General features: G+C 37.1%; 2 protein-coding genes across 2 annotated transcripts; both read right to left on the reverse strand.

The window, feature by feature from the left end:
* Window positions 1-6,532: 6,532 nt before the first annotated feature.
* Window positions 6,533-7,681, reverse strand: LOC106966038 (olfactory receptor 52A5-like). The gene has a single exon (XM_015062121.3). It carries the CDS (start codon window positions 7,612-7,614, stop codon window positions 6,691-6,693), a length of 924 nt encoding a protein of 307 aa, XP_014917607.3. The 5' UTR covers window positions 7,615-7,681; the 3' UTR covers window positions 6,533-6,690.
* A 10,159-nt stretch (window positions 7,682-17,840) lies between these two features.
* LOC106966041 (olfactory receptor 51V1-like) lies at window positions 17,841-19,012 on the reverse strand. Its single transcript, XM_015062123.3, has one exon. It carries the CDS (start codon window positions 19,010-19,012, stop codon window positions 18,071-18,073), a length of 942 nt encoding a protein of 313 aa, XP_014917609.3. The 3' UTR covers window positions 17,841-18,070.
* Window positions 19,013-19,848: the final 836 nt, after the last annotated feature.

The raw sequence follows: 19,848 nt of genomic DNA on the forward strand, positions 1-19,848 counted from the left end.
TATGTAAATACAAACCCATATTGGCAGAATCTGTTTTATGAAGTCATGGTATGTTAACAGTAGTTGCAACTTTGTCCCCAAAATGCTATTTTTCAATTCAGTTATACCTTTTAGCGGGGACATTTGATGTTGTGTATTTTTCTCTTATTTTTATTTTGTAATATTTCCTTGTCTTTCTCTTGTTTAATTCACCACTCATCCTGGCTGACTGAGGACCATGCCAACCTCCATGACTAAGTTTCTTTCTGTCATTAATTCTCATTATTATTTCCTGATTCCCTTGGAAAGGTCCTTAGTGCCAGGTCAGTATTCTTTGTTTACTATCATTACATCTTCAGTTGTGCAAGGTCACCTTTGGGAAATACCATCCATGTCAGTCACCTTGTACCCCTCAGTGCTTAAGACTTATCTATCCTGTATTTTCATTGGTCAATACAGTCCTTAAATTGTTTTCTCTCCATCCACTCATTCTTTAAACATTTCGTTTCCTTTAGATCTGTACCTGTGTATCAGCCAATAAATTATTTTAGAGTTTTTTTTTTGCCTTTATGGGAAGCTTTCAGTAAATATTTGCAATAATTGTTATTTATTTAGTATTGACATTATTCCATATTCTATATTTATGGATACTATTTTATAATGTTCACAGATGTGAAACAACTAGGCTAATTATTGTAATAATTTAAAAATTCTCAGTACATTGAACATTGCATTTTATAAAAACAAATTCTTTTTTCCAGTTTGCACTGTTACATGCACTAATTAAAAATTCCTGAGTAGGGGCACCTAGGTGGCTCAGTAGGGTAAGTGTCCAACTCTTGATTTCAGCTCAGGTCATGATTTCACAGTTCATGGGCCCAAGCCCTGCTTCAGGCTCTGCACTAACAGTGCAGAGTCTGCTTGGGATTCTCTCTCTCCCTCTATTTCCCCCTCCCCCAGTTGCTCCTGTATGTGTGTGCTCTCTCTCTCCCAAAATAAATAAATAAACCATAAAAAAATTTTTAAAAAATCCTGAGTAAAAATCATCATTGTCAAGTTTCATCCTACTTATTACAATAGTTATAATAATGGCTTGACACTCAAATAACGATCACTGTGAGTTTGGCTGTTTACTAAGCCCTTTACATGTATTTACTCCTTTAGTCCACAAAACTATACTGTGATGTAGATGTTATTGTTGTTCTCATTGTACCAAATAGGAGACTGAGGCAGAGAAATGTTAAGTAAATTGCATAACGGTGACTCACCTAGGACGTGGCAATGTAGAATTGAACCCAGGGACTCTGGCTTTCAAAATACATGCTCCTTATCATGCAACATTGTCCACCATGACAGAAATCTTATATTTAGTTGCTTTATGAATATGGAAGCCTATTCCTGTAAACATTTTATTTTTTATCATTCTACATCTACTCTTCTTTTAAATATTGTGGTAGATCTCTTAAGTCTCCTTCAAACCACTTATAAGTGCTAAATATATTCCAATATTTTGGCAAGACCCCAAGCACGTATTTTTTCTGTTTTACTAGAGAAAGGTCCAATTAGTGTAGCCTGGTACCATTAGTACTATGCCTTCCAAGCTTGAATAAAACTCCAAGACTCTGAAAATAGTACTTACCCACATGGCATTCCCTCTCTGCCTCCCCCCTCTTTTATGGATTCAGTGCATCTCAATTTGTTTTGGTCATATTCATTCAGTGCTGAAATTGAAAACAATTCACGTCTTAATTTAAGATGTTAATTTTATTATACATGGAACACAGAGAACACTACTTTGGGCATATCTATAAAATGCTCTGTTCAAAACATTCTTTTACTTTAGATCATCATGGGTTGAAGCATTCATTGAATTGGAAATTATTTGTTTTTGACCAAGGTTGGTATATATTCTGTGGCCATTTCATGAACAATTTTGTGTTCTCAAATGAATTAATTCCTCAAAACTTTATCTTTTCAGGCGTTTCATCTGCAGCCATATTCTTGTTTGTTGCTGACTATATATGTATCTCATCAACTTTTGTGTGTTTTAGATTGCAGAGAGCTATGTTTTCTTATAATAACCATATAGTTTTTCCATTTATTCATTTAATATATTCAGAATGGCTTTATCAGATATTTTAAAGCTGGGTTTTGGGGGAAAAATCAAGTTTAAACACTGATTCCATCACTAATTGCTGGATGAGTGTCATTTTTAACTTTATAAATCCTAAGCTTCATCATTGGTAAATGTGGAAAATAGTTGTTATACTTTATAGTGTTAAAGTAAGAATTAAATGAGACAATTTATGAAACATAATTATCATGATAGTCAACACACATTCAAAATGCCCCAAGGAGGAGATTTTGCACTTATTCCCCCACCTAAGCCATATTAAAAAAAAATTCTTATTTCAGTGAATAACATGTCAAGTCACTGAAATCAGTAATAGAAAATCAGTTAATGTTATAGAGTGTTGATTAAATGTGAAATATAGGCCAAAGGAAGATACATGAGAAAATAAATGGTAAAAAAAAAATTAAGTAAAGAGAAAATAAAATCCAACAACCATCCCAGGTAATTTAGAAAAAAAAATAAATATAATACATTTAAAAATGTGTAGATGATTATCAAACACCAAAAATAACACTGAGTCTGAGAAAAAATTCTAATTGAGGCGTATTGGAGGAGGTTCCAAGAAAAGGATGGTTGAGCCTTGAAGAGTGATGATAATATCACCAGGTAACTGGGTGAGGGTTTCCAAGTAGAGGTAATATCCCAACAGAACTGAATAGACATAGTAAGAAACATGAAAATGCACCCGGAAGACAGTGGTGTCATAAAAACGAAAGGAGGATAAACCTTCAAGGAAAAACATACAATTAGAAAATCAGTTGGGACATCCAATAAGAAAAGATCTGGTGTGTGTCGCTATGAAAATCATTGGTCACCTTGGGAAACAAAAGACAATGCAACAGTGATGGTGAAAGGTCCATACAATCTTATGTACAGTGGAAGACACTGGATCCAGGTAATAAATCTAGTCCAAACCCTGAACTTAAAAATTAAATGGCTACACTATAGTTTGCACTTACATAGCCTAAAACTGCTCTTGATCAATCACACAGAATATGGATATGTCCAGCACATGGGACAAAGCATCACACAGAGACGAAATGCAGCTTGCTGCTTCTTTCTGTAAATAAAGTCTTATTGGAGCATCACCATATCCATTAATTTATGCATTGTATATGGAAGCTTTTGCCCTATAGTGGCAAAGCTAAATAATTAAGACAGAGATCACATGACCCCAAACCCTCAAATTATTTACTATCTGTCCTTCTACATAAATATATAATTTAGAACAATTCATCCCATTATAATGTCTTATATTCCTGTCCACTTGTCTTTATTGACCTGCCCTTAAGCTTTAAACCTTCTATCAAAATTTTATATATAAGAACCACATTATAAAAGCCACAAAAAAATTTACAGATAAACTCTTGAAAATACGTAGGTCTACTTTACCATTCAGTATTTCCTATATATACACATCAATGTGGGAAATTTATTCTATAGTTTAGTTCCAAGAACACCAAAAATTCCAGTGGCCAAAATGGACATACATAATACAGAAACAAAGTATCTCCTTTGAAGAATTAATGGTTTTTTTTTTTAAGTAATAGCTATAGCTAGGACAATTTATTTTAAAATTCATTATATTTGGGTGTCAGTTCAAAGTAAATACACACACCACTAATGGGAATAAATTCAATGTTCAAATATCAATTAATGTTATCCACTTCATCAACAAGCTAAAGAGAAAAAATCATGTTATCATATCAATTGATGCACTAAAAACCTTGACAAAATCTAACACTTGTTTCTTAGGGAGAAAACTCTCATCAACCTACGACTAGAGGGTAACTCCTCAAGTCAGTGAAGAACATCTCCAAAAACTTTACATCAAACATCATATTGAACAGTGAGAAACCTCTAGAATCAAGAACAAGGCAAATATACCACCACTCAGTATTCCCATTCAGCATATTGTCAGTCTTAGCTAGAGAAATAATGCAATACAAAAAAAAAAAAAAAAAAAGGTATACGGATTTAGAAGGAAGGAATAAAATCACTTGTCCACAAATAAATAGGTGAGGTACATGTGATTTTTTGGTAGATCAAATTCTTTTGTATGATACTGTGATGGTGAATACATGATATTATGTACCTTTTAAAAAAAACAATAGACATTTACAGCACAGAGTGGACATTAGCATATATAAATTAAAACTAATATTTAGAAATTTGGAGGATTCCCAGAATCCCAGATCCCAGAAGCAATGCAGATTGTAAGAACATAATGTACTTGTAGGCAAATGTACAAAATGTCTTCACAGAGGGGGATGATGGGAAAAGGTACTGACTAAGGCACCTTTGGGAATGAATGGAGTGTAAGAATAAAAGCAAAGGTACTGTCCATAAACGCTGTAGTTTAGTTGATAGAGTTGTTTCCCACAGGGGCAAGGATTTACAACTCTGACATGATCTTAGAAGCATACTGGAAATTAACAGTTGGTGACAGATGGTTGAAGACAGATTTTTCACTGTTGGAGTGGTAATTTACTGATAAGCAAGGGAAAGTTGTTAGAAAGGTCCATCGGGGTGGGGAAGGGGCACCTGGGGGGCTCAGTCAGTTAAGCATCTGACTTCAGCTCAGGTCATGATCACACAGCTCATGGGATTCTGTGTCTCCCTCTCTCTCTACCTCTCTCCCACTCATGCTCTGTCTCTTGAATTAATGTTGCAGATATTAGTAAGAACCCTATATTAACTTAATTTAGATACAGTGTTTGCATATGGAAATATTTATATATATGTGTACGTACATAGGCTAGCATACACACAAAGTTCATTGCTGTGTCAGCTGAAAGAACCCAAAGAAAGATACCCAAGCAGCAACAAGCATACCTGGGGCCCAGTTACTGGTTTCTAATGCTATTCACCAGTAAAAGGAATGAAACTTCCTAGAAAAATGGCTAATTCTAGGACTGGGGAGGAAATGCCCAAGATGAGCCTAGAGCACCTTTCAATGACATAAAGCAAGAATTGCTACACACACATACACACACACTCACACACTAACACACACACACACACAAAATGAGGGGTTAGTCAAAATGGAGTGAAAACCAAATGAAAGTGCACCCAATGGTCAAACTGGGACAACGTGAGCAATAAAATAAAGTAACATTGGATTATAACCCAAATTATAACAAAAATACCCATAAATCTATACTGATCTAAATAAATGATTGAATAAATTAATAAGTAGGGAGAATAAATCAATCTGCCATGTAAAAGAATTCTAAATAATTCAACAAATTGTGCACCTATTCCATCCTCAAAGGAGGAACATAAATCCCCACTCCTTAAGTATAGGCTACATATAGCGATTTTTCTTCCAAAAATACAGTATAAAATGGGAATTAAAATTGAGAAATCTGACAAACACTAGTTCGGACAAGTAATTAAAGTCAATACACACAGTGGATAAATTGTTGATAATATGTACTCCTGATATGCGATCAAAATGGGCCTTTAATTTCTATGACTTTCTTCCCCAGCATATGCAATTCCAATCTACTCATTAGAATAACATCAGATTAATTCCAATGGAAGGGATTCCTATGAAATACCTGAATAGTACTCTTCAATATTGTCCAAGTCATTGGAAAGAAGGAAAGTATAGCCAAGAGAAGCTTAAGGACTCTTGACACCTAAATGCAATGGGGCATCCAGGATGGGACCCAGTGGTGGTGGTGGGGGGGGGGGGTGGTGAGGAAGAAATCAGGTAAAAATTTTAAAAATGAATAAAATATTAACTTTAGTAAATTATAATGTACCCATATTGATTCACTGATCATAACAATTCCAATACAGAATTAAACATCTGAACCTTCATAGTGCTCAGATGAAAGTAAGTCAGAAAATAAGTTAAAAGATTTTCATGGTGATAAAATGATGATGAAGATGAGATGGAGGAGAAAGATTACTGAAATCAAAATTAGATGACAAAGAAGTAGTTAGTTCATGATCATTGAACTTATCAACTTTAGAATGAATTTGTTTTTAAAGAACTGCATGATCTTAAATTTTTCAATCAGAGGGTAACCACTTAAATTTACTTGTTTTTGTGAAACTTCCTCACTGAAAGATTGAAGAAAATTCTTCACTGACTAAACCAGAAACAAGTCTTCATGTTTTCTGCCTTTTATGTCATCTATTGATTAATTAATTCTGTATCCATAAAAAGTGAACTTGTTTAAATAGGAATCAGAGCCTGTCTTCTATGTAAAACCTAAAACTTTATATGTCAGCAGCACAAACAAACTGGAGACAGCACAGAATGTGACTCAAACTAGTATTTCTCTAAATAAATTTTTATTATTTGACAAAAGATAAATGAGATATCAAGATGAATCTTTAATTTTTAAAAATTTTTTAATGTTTTTATTTATTTTTGAGAGAGAGAGAGAGAGAGAGCATGAGCGGAGGAGGGGCAGAGAGAGAGGGAGACACAGAATTTGAAGCAGATTCCAGGCCCTGAGCTGTCAGCACAGAGCCCCATGCGGGGCTCAAATTCACGAGCTGTGAGATCATGACCTGAGCCGAAGTCATCTGCTTAACTGATTGAGTCACTCAGGCACCCCTTAAGATGGATCTTTAAAGTGGAAAATCTTAGACACTCGATCTCGAATCTGTTTGGTTTTCACCCCATACACAATAGGATTGAGCAAAGGAGGGACAAGCAGATAAAGATTGGACAGAAGAATATGAATGTAGGGTGGAATGTGGAACCCGAACCTGTGTGTAAAGAAGGAGAAGAAACCTAGGAGATAAAACTCAAGGAAGACACAAATATGGGCAATGCAGGTGTTAAAGGCTTTGAGCCTAGATTCTCTCTGAGGCAGATTGAAGACAGTTATAAATATTCGGATGTAGGAGAGTGTGATGAAGATTATGTCAAATCCAAGTATAGTGAAAGCCACAAACAGACCATAGATCTTGTTGATTCGAATATCTTCTGCTGCCAACTTCACGACGGCCATGTGCTCACAGTATGAATGGGAGACCACAGTGGTCCAGTAGTGTTTCAGCCGACATTTGATGAGGATGAGACATGGAGATACAAGGAGGGCTGCTCTGAGTGTCATTGCTACCCCAATCTGAGTGAGGAGTTGGTGGGTAAAGATGATTGCATGTCTCAGGGGATCACAGATGGCCACATAGCGGTCCAGGGCCATGGCCAGCAGAATTCCTGATTCGATACACTGGAAGGTGTGGATAAGCCACATCTGAAAGAGACAGGCATCAAAATATATGTCTGGTAAATGGAACCAGAATATTCCTAGCATTTTGGGTAGGATGCTGGTACTGAGAGCAATGTCTGTTGCTCCAAGCATTGCCAGGAAGAGGTACATGGGCTCATGGAGGCTGCGTTCCGATTTGATGATGACCAGGAGCAGGCAATTCCCCAACAGAGCAGTGATGTACATGGCACAGAAAGGAATTCCAATCCAGAACTGCACAGATTCCAAGCCAGGGATCCCGACCAGTGTCAACACTGAGGGCATGAAGACTGTGCCATTGAGCTTGGAGCACGCATGTTGGTTTTAGAGACTCTTGGTTTAGAGCTTCTGATTCAAAGTGCCAGTGTGCATTGAGTGTCTGTCTGCTGTTTTCTCTTCTCACTTGCATTCATACAATCAGAGGCTGAGTGTGGTTTCAATGGCAGTTTGTCAGACATACTCATTTCTTGATGGGACAATTAAATGCATCCAGGAATGCAGACACAGGCTCCCTAGATGACTTATCTTGGATAGGATTGGGGAATTTAACTGATGTTCTATGTTAAACTTCTTTCTTGTTTTTTTAACCAAATAAGTTTAAAATCTTTCAGTCAGGCAGTCAGGAGTAAAATAACAACAATAACAACAATAATAATAATGAAACACTCACTCTTGAGGAGCTATTCTCTCTCTTAGGCAAACAAGAAGTCATGAAGTGGGGACTTTGACCTCAGAAAGCAATGATCTGCCTGTGGCAATGCCACATGACAAGCTGTAGTGTAAAATTATGCATATGGAGCATGTAAAAAAGATTACAATGGTGTATTTAGAATCTGCCTTTATCCCAAAGTTGGAATCTAAGGAAATATTCTGAAAAAAATGTAGATAAAATTTGATATTTGATAAATAATTCAAATAAAAATAAAATTTACCATGACAAAGCATAAATAAGACAAACTTAAGTTAGACTAAAGTGTTTTACAAGATTTGCCCATTGGAAAATTTATTTCTCATTTGAAAATTGAACTAGGGATATTTTTTTCTGATTGAATAAGAGCCCCAAATCAAATATTTCTCTGATTATTTCATCAAGAAGTTTTTCTATTAATAAAATAATATTTCCATTTTCATATGTATATAGGAAAAACTGATCTTAATATTATTTTATTAAAATAAATCAGAAAGTATCCAAACCATTGAACATCTATACTTCAAATATATATACTATGCAATAGTAAATAAGTAATTATATTTTTTCAGTGGGATTTAGGTTATGATATTATTTCTAATAAAAAATAACCAATTTTGACACCTGGATGGCTCAGTCAGTTAAGTGTCTGACTTGGCTCAGGTCATGATCACAGTTCATGGGTTCTAGTTCGTGTCAGAGCCTGGAAACTGCTTCAGATTCTGTGTCTCCCACTCTCTGTGCACCCCCCCCCCCACTCACGCTCTGTCTCTCTGTGTCTCAAAAATAAATAAACATCAAAAAAATTTTTTTAAATAACCAGTTTTAGCATATTTCTAATGAGCCACCTTTGGGAACTATTACCCAGCTAGGCTCCCTGTACTCTGCCATCATTCTGCTCTGAAAGTGGCAGAAGATGTTTTAAATTTCACGTGTGCTGGCAATTCCCCTATTTAAGCATTAGTGTAATTTTTTTAAAGTTTATTTGCCTCTCACATACTGAAAGTAGGCACAATATTAATTTGGAATTAAGTTAATTTTAACATCTTTTTATTGAATGCCTTTTACGAAGATGAAGTTCTGTGCCAAGATCAGGACGGCCAAACAACAAAGGTACAGAACTCACTTGTATCAGAACATGAGACTGAACTTGTTTGACTATCCTGGGGTTCCGTTTTCACACTGGGATATTTGGCCCTATGGTTCAACTATACCCTGCATCCAGTTCCTGGGTTTCTAACCTCTTGCTTAATGATAAAAAATCACTTTATAGATATTTGCAATAGCTATTCCTGGCCATTCCTCTAAATAATTTAATTCTTCTCTAAGAGCCTCAACTCCAAGGGGACCAGAGGCAAGATGTAGATATATGGACATTTTGACAAAATTTATTCTCTCATTTGCTGAATTTCAATGAAAATACAATGCTAAGTCTGAATTTATATTCCTTTGGAAGGTACAAAAAATGTGTATATATATGCAAAAGCTAGGTGGTCTCCTTCAAGATTATCTCTGTATTGAAAAATCAATTTAATTGAAAACCCCACTTGTGTGCTGCTCTAAGCATTTTGCTTAGGTGATTAGTAGGTAATCCAGGATTGAGAGAACTCCTTAGTCACTGATATGTGGTCATTCAATCAGTTTAGATCTCAGATATGTCCAGAATCTATAGACAGGAACCACTTGTAAACTCTCTGGATTGATCTAATTATTCTGTTCCTGACATTTGGTATTGCTCTTATTCGCCCTTACTTTCCTAATCCTGACTATTCAATTCCCACCTCATCACACACACAAATACACACACACACCATTATCTAGAATATTTGTTCAATCAGGCACATTTTAATTATAAGTATATGATGTACTGATTTTTTTTTCCTCTCTGAAGTGAGAAGAAGAACTTAGTTTCCAAGGAAACTGTCTTCTCACCAGTCCATCTTTACTTTTTCACACTTACTGAGCCTTTTGGTGTCTCTGTCAGCTGTGACAGAGCACAGTTGGGCTATGACCACAACATACAAGAGTCAACAGTACCTGAAGGAGGCTTTGCTCTGAGAATGACTTAATGCCAAAGGGAAAGCTGATTTCTCCTCTGATGGGGATTTATTGCACCCAGAATCTTATGTTTGGGAAGTATTCTATAAAGCTTCACAACTGATTATATGATTCCTTATGGAACATTTGTTTGTGACCACTTGGCCTCTTAGTGCACTATTAATTCTACCAAAAGGTGAATGTCTAAGGAGTCAGTTTATATTTTTATAAAATTACTTAGAGAGATAGATATATTAAATGACTATTTCTCCAACTATCTTCTTGAAGCCTGCAATCCCACCCAGTGTGATGTTTACTTTTTACTCAATTTGGGTGAACAGAGATTTTCTTCCTTCAACAGGCTTGTGCAAAATTATTTTGGGGGCATCATGGAAACCCTATTGTAAATGAAACCAAAATTCCATCCACCACAGTACTCCCTCAGTCCTTTAAGGGCTATAAATTCAAAAGCTTTGTGTATTTGTTTGCTTAAAATCACCACTCCTCTTTGCTGACTAAGGAATACACCAATCTCTCTGACCATATAGCTCTCCTTCATTAATTCTCATTTTCAAGCCCCAGAACCTCACAGAAATCCTTAATGTGAAACCCATATTCTCACTGGTTACTGTTGCTGCCATTACCACCTCTTTCTGATTCACATTTCTCTCACGTTTTACTCATGCTATAATGCATTAGCTGCTCCTTTGCCACCTGACACCACATCCTTGCTCCTTTCACTGTCTACCCCCCTGTGCCTGACTATCTCACATTATAATCTATATATTCTGTTTTTCCAACAGAGAAGCTTAATGATATTGGAGAAAAAATCACGATTCTGGAAGGATTCCCATGAAAATCCTGTAGCTTTTAATTCCCTGGCTGATTTCCAGCCATTTCTGTTCATAAATTTCACCCCGCCTCAACTCTATAAATAGCTCCTCTCTCTTGATGGTAAGATGTTGGTTACAATGTTACAAACTCTCACTTCTTTTCCTCTGGCATCCTTTACTCCAGCAGAAAGAGAGGCTCTTCTCTGGCAGCTACTATTCCTAATTATATTCTCTTCTAAACAATTAGCTTTTTTGTTTGTTCATTAGCTTTCTCCCCAAACCCTGTATTTTCTTTTCCTTCCGACATATGGGTTGTTTTTTTTTTTATGTTACAGGTTTAAACACATTTTGTTATAATATGTGTCATGGTTTCCTCCTGCTAACATCTTATTTTAATTGCCACTGTAATCCTTCCATGAATCACTATGACGAGCTGTATTTCTTAAATCAATAAGTTATTTTCCACATCATTCTCATAAACCTTTGTATCCATAACTCTTTGAAGTCCATTTTTTTTCTAGAAAAAATTTAAATGGCACTTCAATGAAATTATGATAAATTTTCAGAAGACTCTGTTGATATTTGTTCAGTAGTCATTATATTTTCTCTTTGAAATGCGTTTTTCATTTCTGTGTCACATTCTAACCTATTTTTCTTTCTGTCTCAAAATACCTCTCCTTGTTGCTTTGTTTGACTCACTTTATATTGTTGATGCCACAACTTCCATTAATAACTGTATTCCTCTCCATGGATCTCTTTCTACTTATTCTATATATCCTTCTTGTCCAGAAATATTACCAAATCCATAGTTTCAATAACCACGGATTAAGAGTACATAACTATCTCCTCTCCATAAATCTAACCTAAAGACAAGACATACTCATTAAATCCCCTGTGTAACAGTCCCAGCTATGGTGAAGGTCCTCTGTTTCAGGGAGCAGGGAGAATTAGTGAAAAATCTGATTTGGGTTTTAGATTTATGTATCTTTATTTAATCCAGACTTGCCAGTCACCTAGCCAATATACCTCACTAGGTTCAGGACTCTTGTAACTAGAGCTTTTATTGTGCATAGCTGGAGATGGTGGGGGGAAATCCTAAATTCCTGTAGAAGAAAATAGAATAACTAGCCCTCTTTCAAATCCAGGGGTATATTCAGTGATGAAATGCTTAGGAATAGGCAATTTCCTAATTTCCTAATTTCACTATTTCCATATGTGCTATTAATATTATTGCTAACTCTCACTGAATCACCCTTGCAAACTTATCAGTCACGTTGAAACGTATGCTAGAATTCTGCAAAGTAATTCATTCCTGTGCTTCTATCATTTCCTTCAGATTTCCTCCTACCCTTCCTGGTCTTTCTTGTCTGCCAAATACTTATTATTAAACTCTCAACTCAAACGTCACCTCCTCTGTGAAGAATTGTGTGATGTTATAAACAAAATTCAAAATTCTTCTTTTATGCCCCCAACATATGACTATTTATTAAATACATCACAGTAGGAACTAATTAGTATTTTACTTCCCCCTCCCCCAATCTATTTAACATCAGAAATGCATGAAACTTAATGGAGATGCAAATTCACTGACACTATTTCCAGATGTATATCTGCGTGGAGAAGAGAGGGTAGAGATTAGGAAAAGTGAAGAATCAGTGTACGAAAAGTGTTAAGAATCTTATCTAGAAAGAATATGTTTCCACTGTTTTTATTTCAGTATTCTCTTCAAACACTCACATAAGTCAGGATGTATATTTGCTTTGGTTAAAGATATGAAGAGATTTACCATGGAAGAGAGGGGGAAATACTAGTCAAAAATGCTAACAAGACCAGGATGAACTCAGTATCCCTTCTTTATGCTCCTCATGTCCCACATGAAATTCTGACAATTGTTCTGCTCCTTTTAGAATTTCGTAATTCCTCATACATAATTACAAGTGGCACTTTCCCACTGTCCTTTTAGACCCTTTCTGACATTTCTCTGTGTACTCACAATCCCAGTTCTCCAATCTTCTCATGTGCATACACTGGCGTGCTAATGTAGCCAAACACACAGTTATAAAAAAAAATTGTTCCCAATGAGACTAATACAGGACAAATACAATATCAGAGGTGGGAAAGGCCCACCTGAGAGATGCAATTCTCTTGAGGAATGTAGTTAGTGGCATATTGCCTTCCTATACTATAGAATATTTTTTCCAGCTTTCAAATAGCCTCTAAAATTGAATTCATGAATATCAGAAAGAAGTAAGCACTGAAACCAGGACTCCATTGCAAGTATACTCAGGGACTCATAATTTAACTTCATGAAGCTGAAAGGGAGAAGTGGAAACTGAGGGGTCTTCCCAGGAAGAGCTAATCTAAACACATGGAAGATGCTTTTACACTTGTGAGACAAAACCTTAGGGACTTTTTTTTTCACTTAGATTAATCTCTTACTTCTAGAAATCACCTTGGTGGTTAATTTTAACCGATTGGTGCTAACCAAATGACCAAATATAGGATCAACTACCTGGTCTTTCATAATAAGCTGGATCATAGAGGCATTTTCACCTTGGTTACACAAAAAAAGTGCACATTTACACAAAATGAGTTACACTGATTCATAATCCTAATACTGCCTCAGTAGAACTATTTTACCTATGATATCCCGAAACATTAATGAGTGGTTAATATAGCTTTTGTTGTTTTACATAGCAAAGAGTTGTTGACCTCAGGAAGGCACCTTCTGGTTTCTGAAGGAAGGAAAACTTCCTCATAAGTGTATTATCATTATTGTTGTTATTACTATCATTACAAAATCAATCACAGCATGAAGTTGGGAACTCTGATTCTACCATAATTCTTACTCTATAGGAACATTCCTAATGAATATATAATTAATTTTTACTTATGTTTCTTGCTTCTTGGTTGATTGAGGGGCACTAATCTAGTCTGTGGATTCAGAACAGTTTCTAGTAAAATCCTGGATAAATATACTTCTCATTATTCATGGCCATTATTTATGACATCTTTGGGGCTTACTTCCCTTATCTATAGAGTGTAGGATTTGGACTTCTTGATCATGAAACTCATCACCTGCTTTGGCATAACTTTCCACAACTATGTGGGTTGCTCATGAATGCTTCGTGCGCACACACACACACGCACATGCACACACACATACACACACACACATACATGCACACATACACACAGAACCTGAGTAAGAGCCTTCTATCAGCAAATGGGTGGAAGTCTTCAGGCAAAGTTCCTTATTTTCATTGTTGAAGGCAGGACTGGCTGAACTAAACAGCTTTGGAATTAAAGGAAAATGCAGAAGGAAACCCTAAACTATAATAGTATTTGATTTCTAAAGGAGAAAATGTGGTAAAATAAAAGAATATTACAGAGTTTTAATCAGTTGAAACTGGTTTATAAGAGGTCTCTTCTGTTTTTGTGTGATACCAAAATATGTTATTTTGTTCTGTAACAACATTTCTCTCCTTTATGAAAATAATTCTTAAAATTATTTAAGCTATGAGGAATACTGTAGAAAGGTGCAGGAAATATAAGATCAAACAAATGGTAGCAAATATGTGTATTGAATTCAAAATCTTTCATTTTGTGCACACTTCTTGTCTTTCAAATATTATCCTCTGATCCTGGTTTTCTAGAAATGTCAACTACAAAATCAACAATTTGTAATTTTTTAAGTTTTAATTAATATAGTGAGTTATTTGAAAACTTACATGTAACACATGAATTTTATTGTCCCTAGAAACAAAAATTACATCCATTTTTTTCACTTAAGGCCAGTGACCACTAATTCTTGAAATATGTACCTATTTTCAAGTATGACCTTTCTTTCCAATATATGCTAAAAGACACTGTTCAAATTTTCTGTCTCCAATATTTTATAATGTCATAAAAATAAAAAGCATCGTGAAGCACAGTGAAGTGTATTCTCAGAGTTTATTCACGATTTTCCCAATCCTTCTGAGTAATGTATTTGAAGTAAATTCAACTGCAAAGTTTAAACCAAATTAATGTTATGTTATATTAGAGTTCTTCTAGAATATTCAACTTAATTTTATGCAGTCCATTTTTAGCATATTTTAACAATTTGCATATTATTTAACTGAATAATCCATACTCTCTTTTTTTTTAAGTTTATTTGTTTTAGGGAAAGAACGAGCAGGGGAGGGACAGAGAGAGGGAGAGAGAGAGAGAATCCCAAGCAGGTTCCACATTGCCAATGTGCAATGTGGAATGCAGGGTTCGAACTCACAAACCATGAGATCATGACCTGAGCTGAAATCAAGAGTTGACGCTTAACTGACTAAGCTACCCAGGCACCACTGAATAATCCGTACTCTCTTAGAATGCCAAGGAGATACCTTGTTGGACATATGAGAAGATGGAAACTTAAGCTATGTTTTGGGTAGATCATTACAGTTAGGCAGATTTTGTGTAAGTGAAAAATAAAATATAATAAGTCATAATACTGAAGTGAGATCATATTTAAAGATGGTTGAATGAAACTAAGAACACCAAATGACAATTTAATCCATAATTTTCTAATTGATATTATCTTAAATTCCCTCACGATACATATGAAAACCCAGATGATGCAGTAGGCACATTTGCAAGGCTGGCAAGATTTTCCTGGTAGGATTTGTGCTATCAGCAAAGACACTGTCGACTTTAGATGGTCTAGTGCCCTTAAGACCTTAAGACTTTGCAGTGACTATTGATGGTGTGCAGCAGCATTCATTAGAGAGCATTGTAGCTGAGGCTGGGGGGCTTTTCTGCAAGACCTCCATCCTTTTTTTCCGTCTCCATTTTTAAGGTGGTTTCTATTGACTTGGAGAAGAGTGATATAAACACAAAGAAGGTACATGACATCAGGGCCCTAAATCTAATAAAAGTAGTTCACATAAACTCATATCACCAGAATGGAATTTCAAAACCCTAGAGGCTTGTAGAATTAGATTTTGATTAAGCCAAAGTCTTTCCTACTTTGTGTTGATTAGGGTTCACTTGGAAGAGAGACAGTGAAAGCATCATTTAGGCACATTGCTACTGGGGAATCACTACTCAAAGCACCACTCAGAGGACAAGGAATGAGGGGATATACACCCACATCCACACATCCACACCTATCCACTTAGATCACACTCATTACATACATTGTATCTGTATTTACTTCTCTATCAACATGAGGCAGTATAGGGAAAACAAGAGGAACATAATTCCTGTAAAGCCTCTGATCTGTGGCAAGTGTTAAAAGTTTCCATAGGCTTAGAGACAAATACCTCCTTCCAGGAAAGAGAACAAACAAGTGATAAGAGCATTAGGGAGTAACAGTTGTTTAAACAAAAACAAAAGAAAGAGTTTAAACAGAAATGACTATTTTAAGCCTGCCTACATAAGTATTTCTGTTTTTCAGACACCCTAAAAAAATCTGGACTGTGAAGAAGGGCATCCTGATTGCCTCGTGGCCATTAGAGTAATGTGTATAAGCTAATGATCATGGGACTGAAGGACACTTCCCTACTCCAAGGCTTTCAAACCTTGGAAAAGTGCCTTTATAAGCTGTACACACTACCCTTTTGAGAGCGACATTCCTCTTTCTTGTTGGTTCCCTTGTATACAAGCTTTCTCTAATAAACTCTACCTATTTTTTTCTCTCCCTTTCAGTGTTCATTTCTATGACACTGAGACTCAAGAACCAGGTTTTAGGGGTCCAGTAATAAACAAATATTGAAAACCTGAAGTGTTCTTTTAAAATGTTTATTTATTTATTTTGAGAGAGAGCAAGAGAGGGGCAGAGAGAGATAGAGAGAGAGAATGCCAAGCAGGCTCTGTGCTTGGTGTGGAGCCTGATGTGGGGCTCAACATCCGTGAGATGTGAGATTGTGACCTGAGCTGATACCAAGAGTCAAACGCTTAACTGAGTGAGCCACTCAGGTGTCTCGAAAACCTGAAATGTGTTAAGTCAACCTCCAACAATGGGTTTCATTCTACTTTTTTCCACTTTTTTTTAAAATCTATGTTGATGCTTTATTTGAAACAGTTCTTCTGAGTTTGAAGGTTCTTTCCTGCATCAAATGAAATGAGACTCAAAGCAAGGAGAAAAAAAGCAAAAGGTACTTGTCAGTTTGAAAGTCACAGTTTATCTTTCTATAATTAGACTAGGAGAAAAAAAAATGAAGAACTCACTGGTAGCAGGAAGAAGCAAGAGTCTTCTAGGATCTGGCATTTGATGAGATAGATATTCAGTTACTGTGCATTCCCATTGTTTTTCCATGGCAGAACATATGGCAGAGACTTGGGAACACGCATGCCTGAAGACAGGTTATTCTTATGTTCCGTAACTATGTTGCTTGCAGGGCCATTGTTGCCACGGTAGTTGGTTGTGCCCCAGACAAATGGGGTGCTTGTTGATCTGTTCCCACAGATCTTTATCCCAGTCTTCATCACAAGGAGGGTACTGCCAGGTGCTCTCAGCCAGAGTCTCTTGACATTATATTTAGTGAAAAAATGAAGAATGAACATTTAATGTGGAATGAAGTCACATCTTTATAGCATGGAAAGAAGTAAGAATAAAGTCTTTGGAATAGAGGGATGGGATATCTTTTTATTTCAAAATTCCTGTAATAGACTTGCATTACCACTAATGGGGAAAAAGTAATAAAAGTGGGGGAAGGCTTAGCATAGTAGATTCATATGTTCCACACTTCACCTTTAGGAATAAAACAAGTCCAATTACACAATATTATATGTTTTGATAGAAGTCCCAATTAATTGAATAATCTAATAGGCATTTTCCAAAATTTTAGACAGTGGTGTGTCTAAGTGGAATGAAAATATTGTTGAACTGAGGGTCACAATTTTCATATGGCAAACACGCTTCAAGAACATGTCAACAAAATGCAAAGACACTTATTATTACATCTATAATGGCCATGATTATCCTATAGCAGACATTCAGAAATCTTTTCTGGAATGTGTATTGGAAAAAGTTAGTTCTATTTTCTCTCTTGAATTAGAACATCTCTTAAGTTCCTTAATATCCAAGACCTCATAAAAGAACAAACCCTCCAATAAGTTATTCAAATTGTAAGTTGTTGCACACATGGGAAGTAGCATTACTCTTCTGACCTTAAAATATTCTTGCTGATCAAACCCAAGGGTTTTACTACATTTTCAGGGAACACCACTTCTTCATCCTGCTTCGGATCTGCTGGGTCTTTACACTGTAGATGATTGGATTCATCAGGGGTGGAAAGAGAATATAGATGTTACCCATGAGGACACGAACCGAAGGGGAGAGATGCTTTCCAAAGCGATGCACCATGGTGAGGCCAATGATGGGGATGTAAAAGACCAGGACAGCACAGATGTGGGACACACAGGTCTGCAAGGACTTGAGCCTCTCCTTGTGGGATGCAATTGCCAGCACTGTGTGCAAGATGAAAACGTAGGAGATGAGAATAAGCACAGCGTCTAACAACAAGGTACAGATCACCAGAGCCAGGGCATAGAGGCTGTTGAAGCGGATGTCAGAGCAGGCGAGCCGGAGCAGGTCCTGGTGCAGGCAGAAAGAGTGGGAGAGGATGTGAGGGCGGCAGTAATGGAAGAACTTCAGGCGAATGATGACAGGGAGAATGGACAAAGCTGCCCTCATCAAAATGGCCACCATGAAGTGAATGACTCTACTGTTAGTCAGGAGGGATGTGTATCTCAGAGGATTGCAGATTGCAGTGAAGCGATCAAAGGCCATGGCAAGAAGGACCCCAGACTCTATGAAGGACAGACCATGGATAAAGTAAGTTTGGGCAATGCAAGCATCTCGACTAACTTCTTGGTTGAGTCCCCACAGGACCCCCAGCACCGTGTGCACTGTGGACAGCCCCATGCACAGGTCAGTGAGGGCCAGCATGGCCAGGAAGTAGAACATGGGCTGGTGCAGGCTGGGCTCTGTCCGGATCACATGCAGCACCACGCAGTTTCCCAGGAAAACCATGGCATAGATGGAGGAGAAGGGAATGGAAAACCAGGGATAGTAGTGGTCCAGGCCAGGGAACCCCGTGAGAATGAATATTGAGGTATTGATAATGGAAGCAGAAGAAGCAGGCATGATATTTGAAGGTAATGTTCAAGATGAGATCAATATTTACTGACAGTTTTGTCAAAGTGTCTGCTGTGTGGGAGCAGTTGAGTCTAACATAGGTCCTCACACTGTAGCACAGGTCAAGCTAAAGTAGACGCCAGGGAAGCCCCCTCTCCAGGAGGAGCTACAGCACAGGACGGTCTCACAGGGAAGCTTCTTGGTATCAGGTCTCAGGTTATGGGAGCAAATCAATGTCCTGACCGTTGTGGGCAAATCAGATCATGCCCTTCATTTGCTTTTAGTCCCTCTGAGCTGCTTGCAGGACACACAGCAGGTGACAGTGGCAAAGCCATTGAGAGCATAGGGCTGCTCCTGCTCTGCTGTCCCGAGGAAGCCTCTGCACACTGTCCTGTGGCCAGTGCTTGTGGCACAAGGAGTCAGAAGGCTCCGGTTTATGAGGAAGGAATGAGAGGATTGTGTGGACCAGGTGGACCCAGGCTCCTGGGAGGCACTCTTCCCTCTTGGTGGCTGATGCAAGTGGAAGATTCCACCTGGTCACTGCAGGTTAGCAGTTCCTTGGAATTGAGAGGAAAGGACAACTGGTAGTGTTTCCCGGAGTCCACAGATCTTTTCTATCTTGGAGGGAAGGGGACTCAGTGTGTCAACTGAAAATCTAATACCCACTCAGAAGGAGGCAAGAAGTAAACACCCAAGGGGAAAAGATCGTATCAGAATTCTGAGGAATTTTTAGTCTCAGTTTCAGTCTGAAATCAACTAAAATATTTCCATAAGGCTTACATTTACTTATTCATTGTTTTTCCTTAAATGTTACTTTCACTGTTCACTAAATTCCTCGGTAAACA

Source organism: Acinonyx jubatus, chromosome D1, assembly GCF_027475565.1.
Source record: "Acinonyx jubatus isolate Ajub_Pintada_27869175 chromosome D1, VMU_Ajub_asm_v1.0, whole genome shotgun sequence".
Lineage (NCBI taxonomy): Eukaryota > Metazoa > Chordata > Mammalia > Carnivora > Felidae > Acinonyx > Acinonyx jubatus.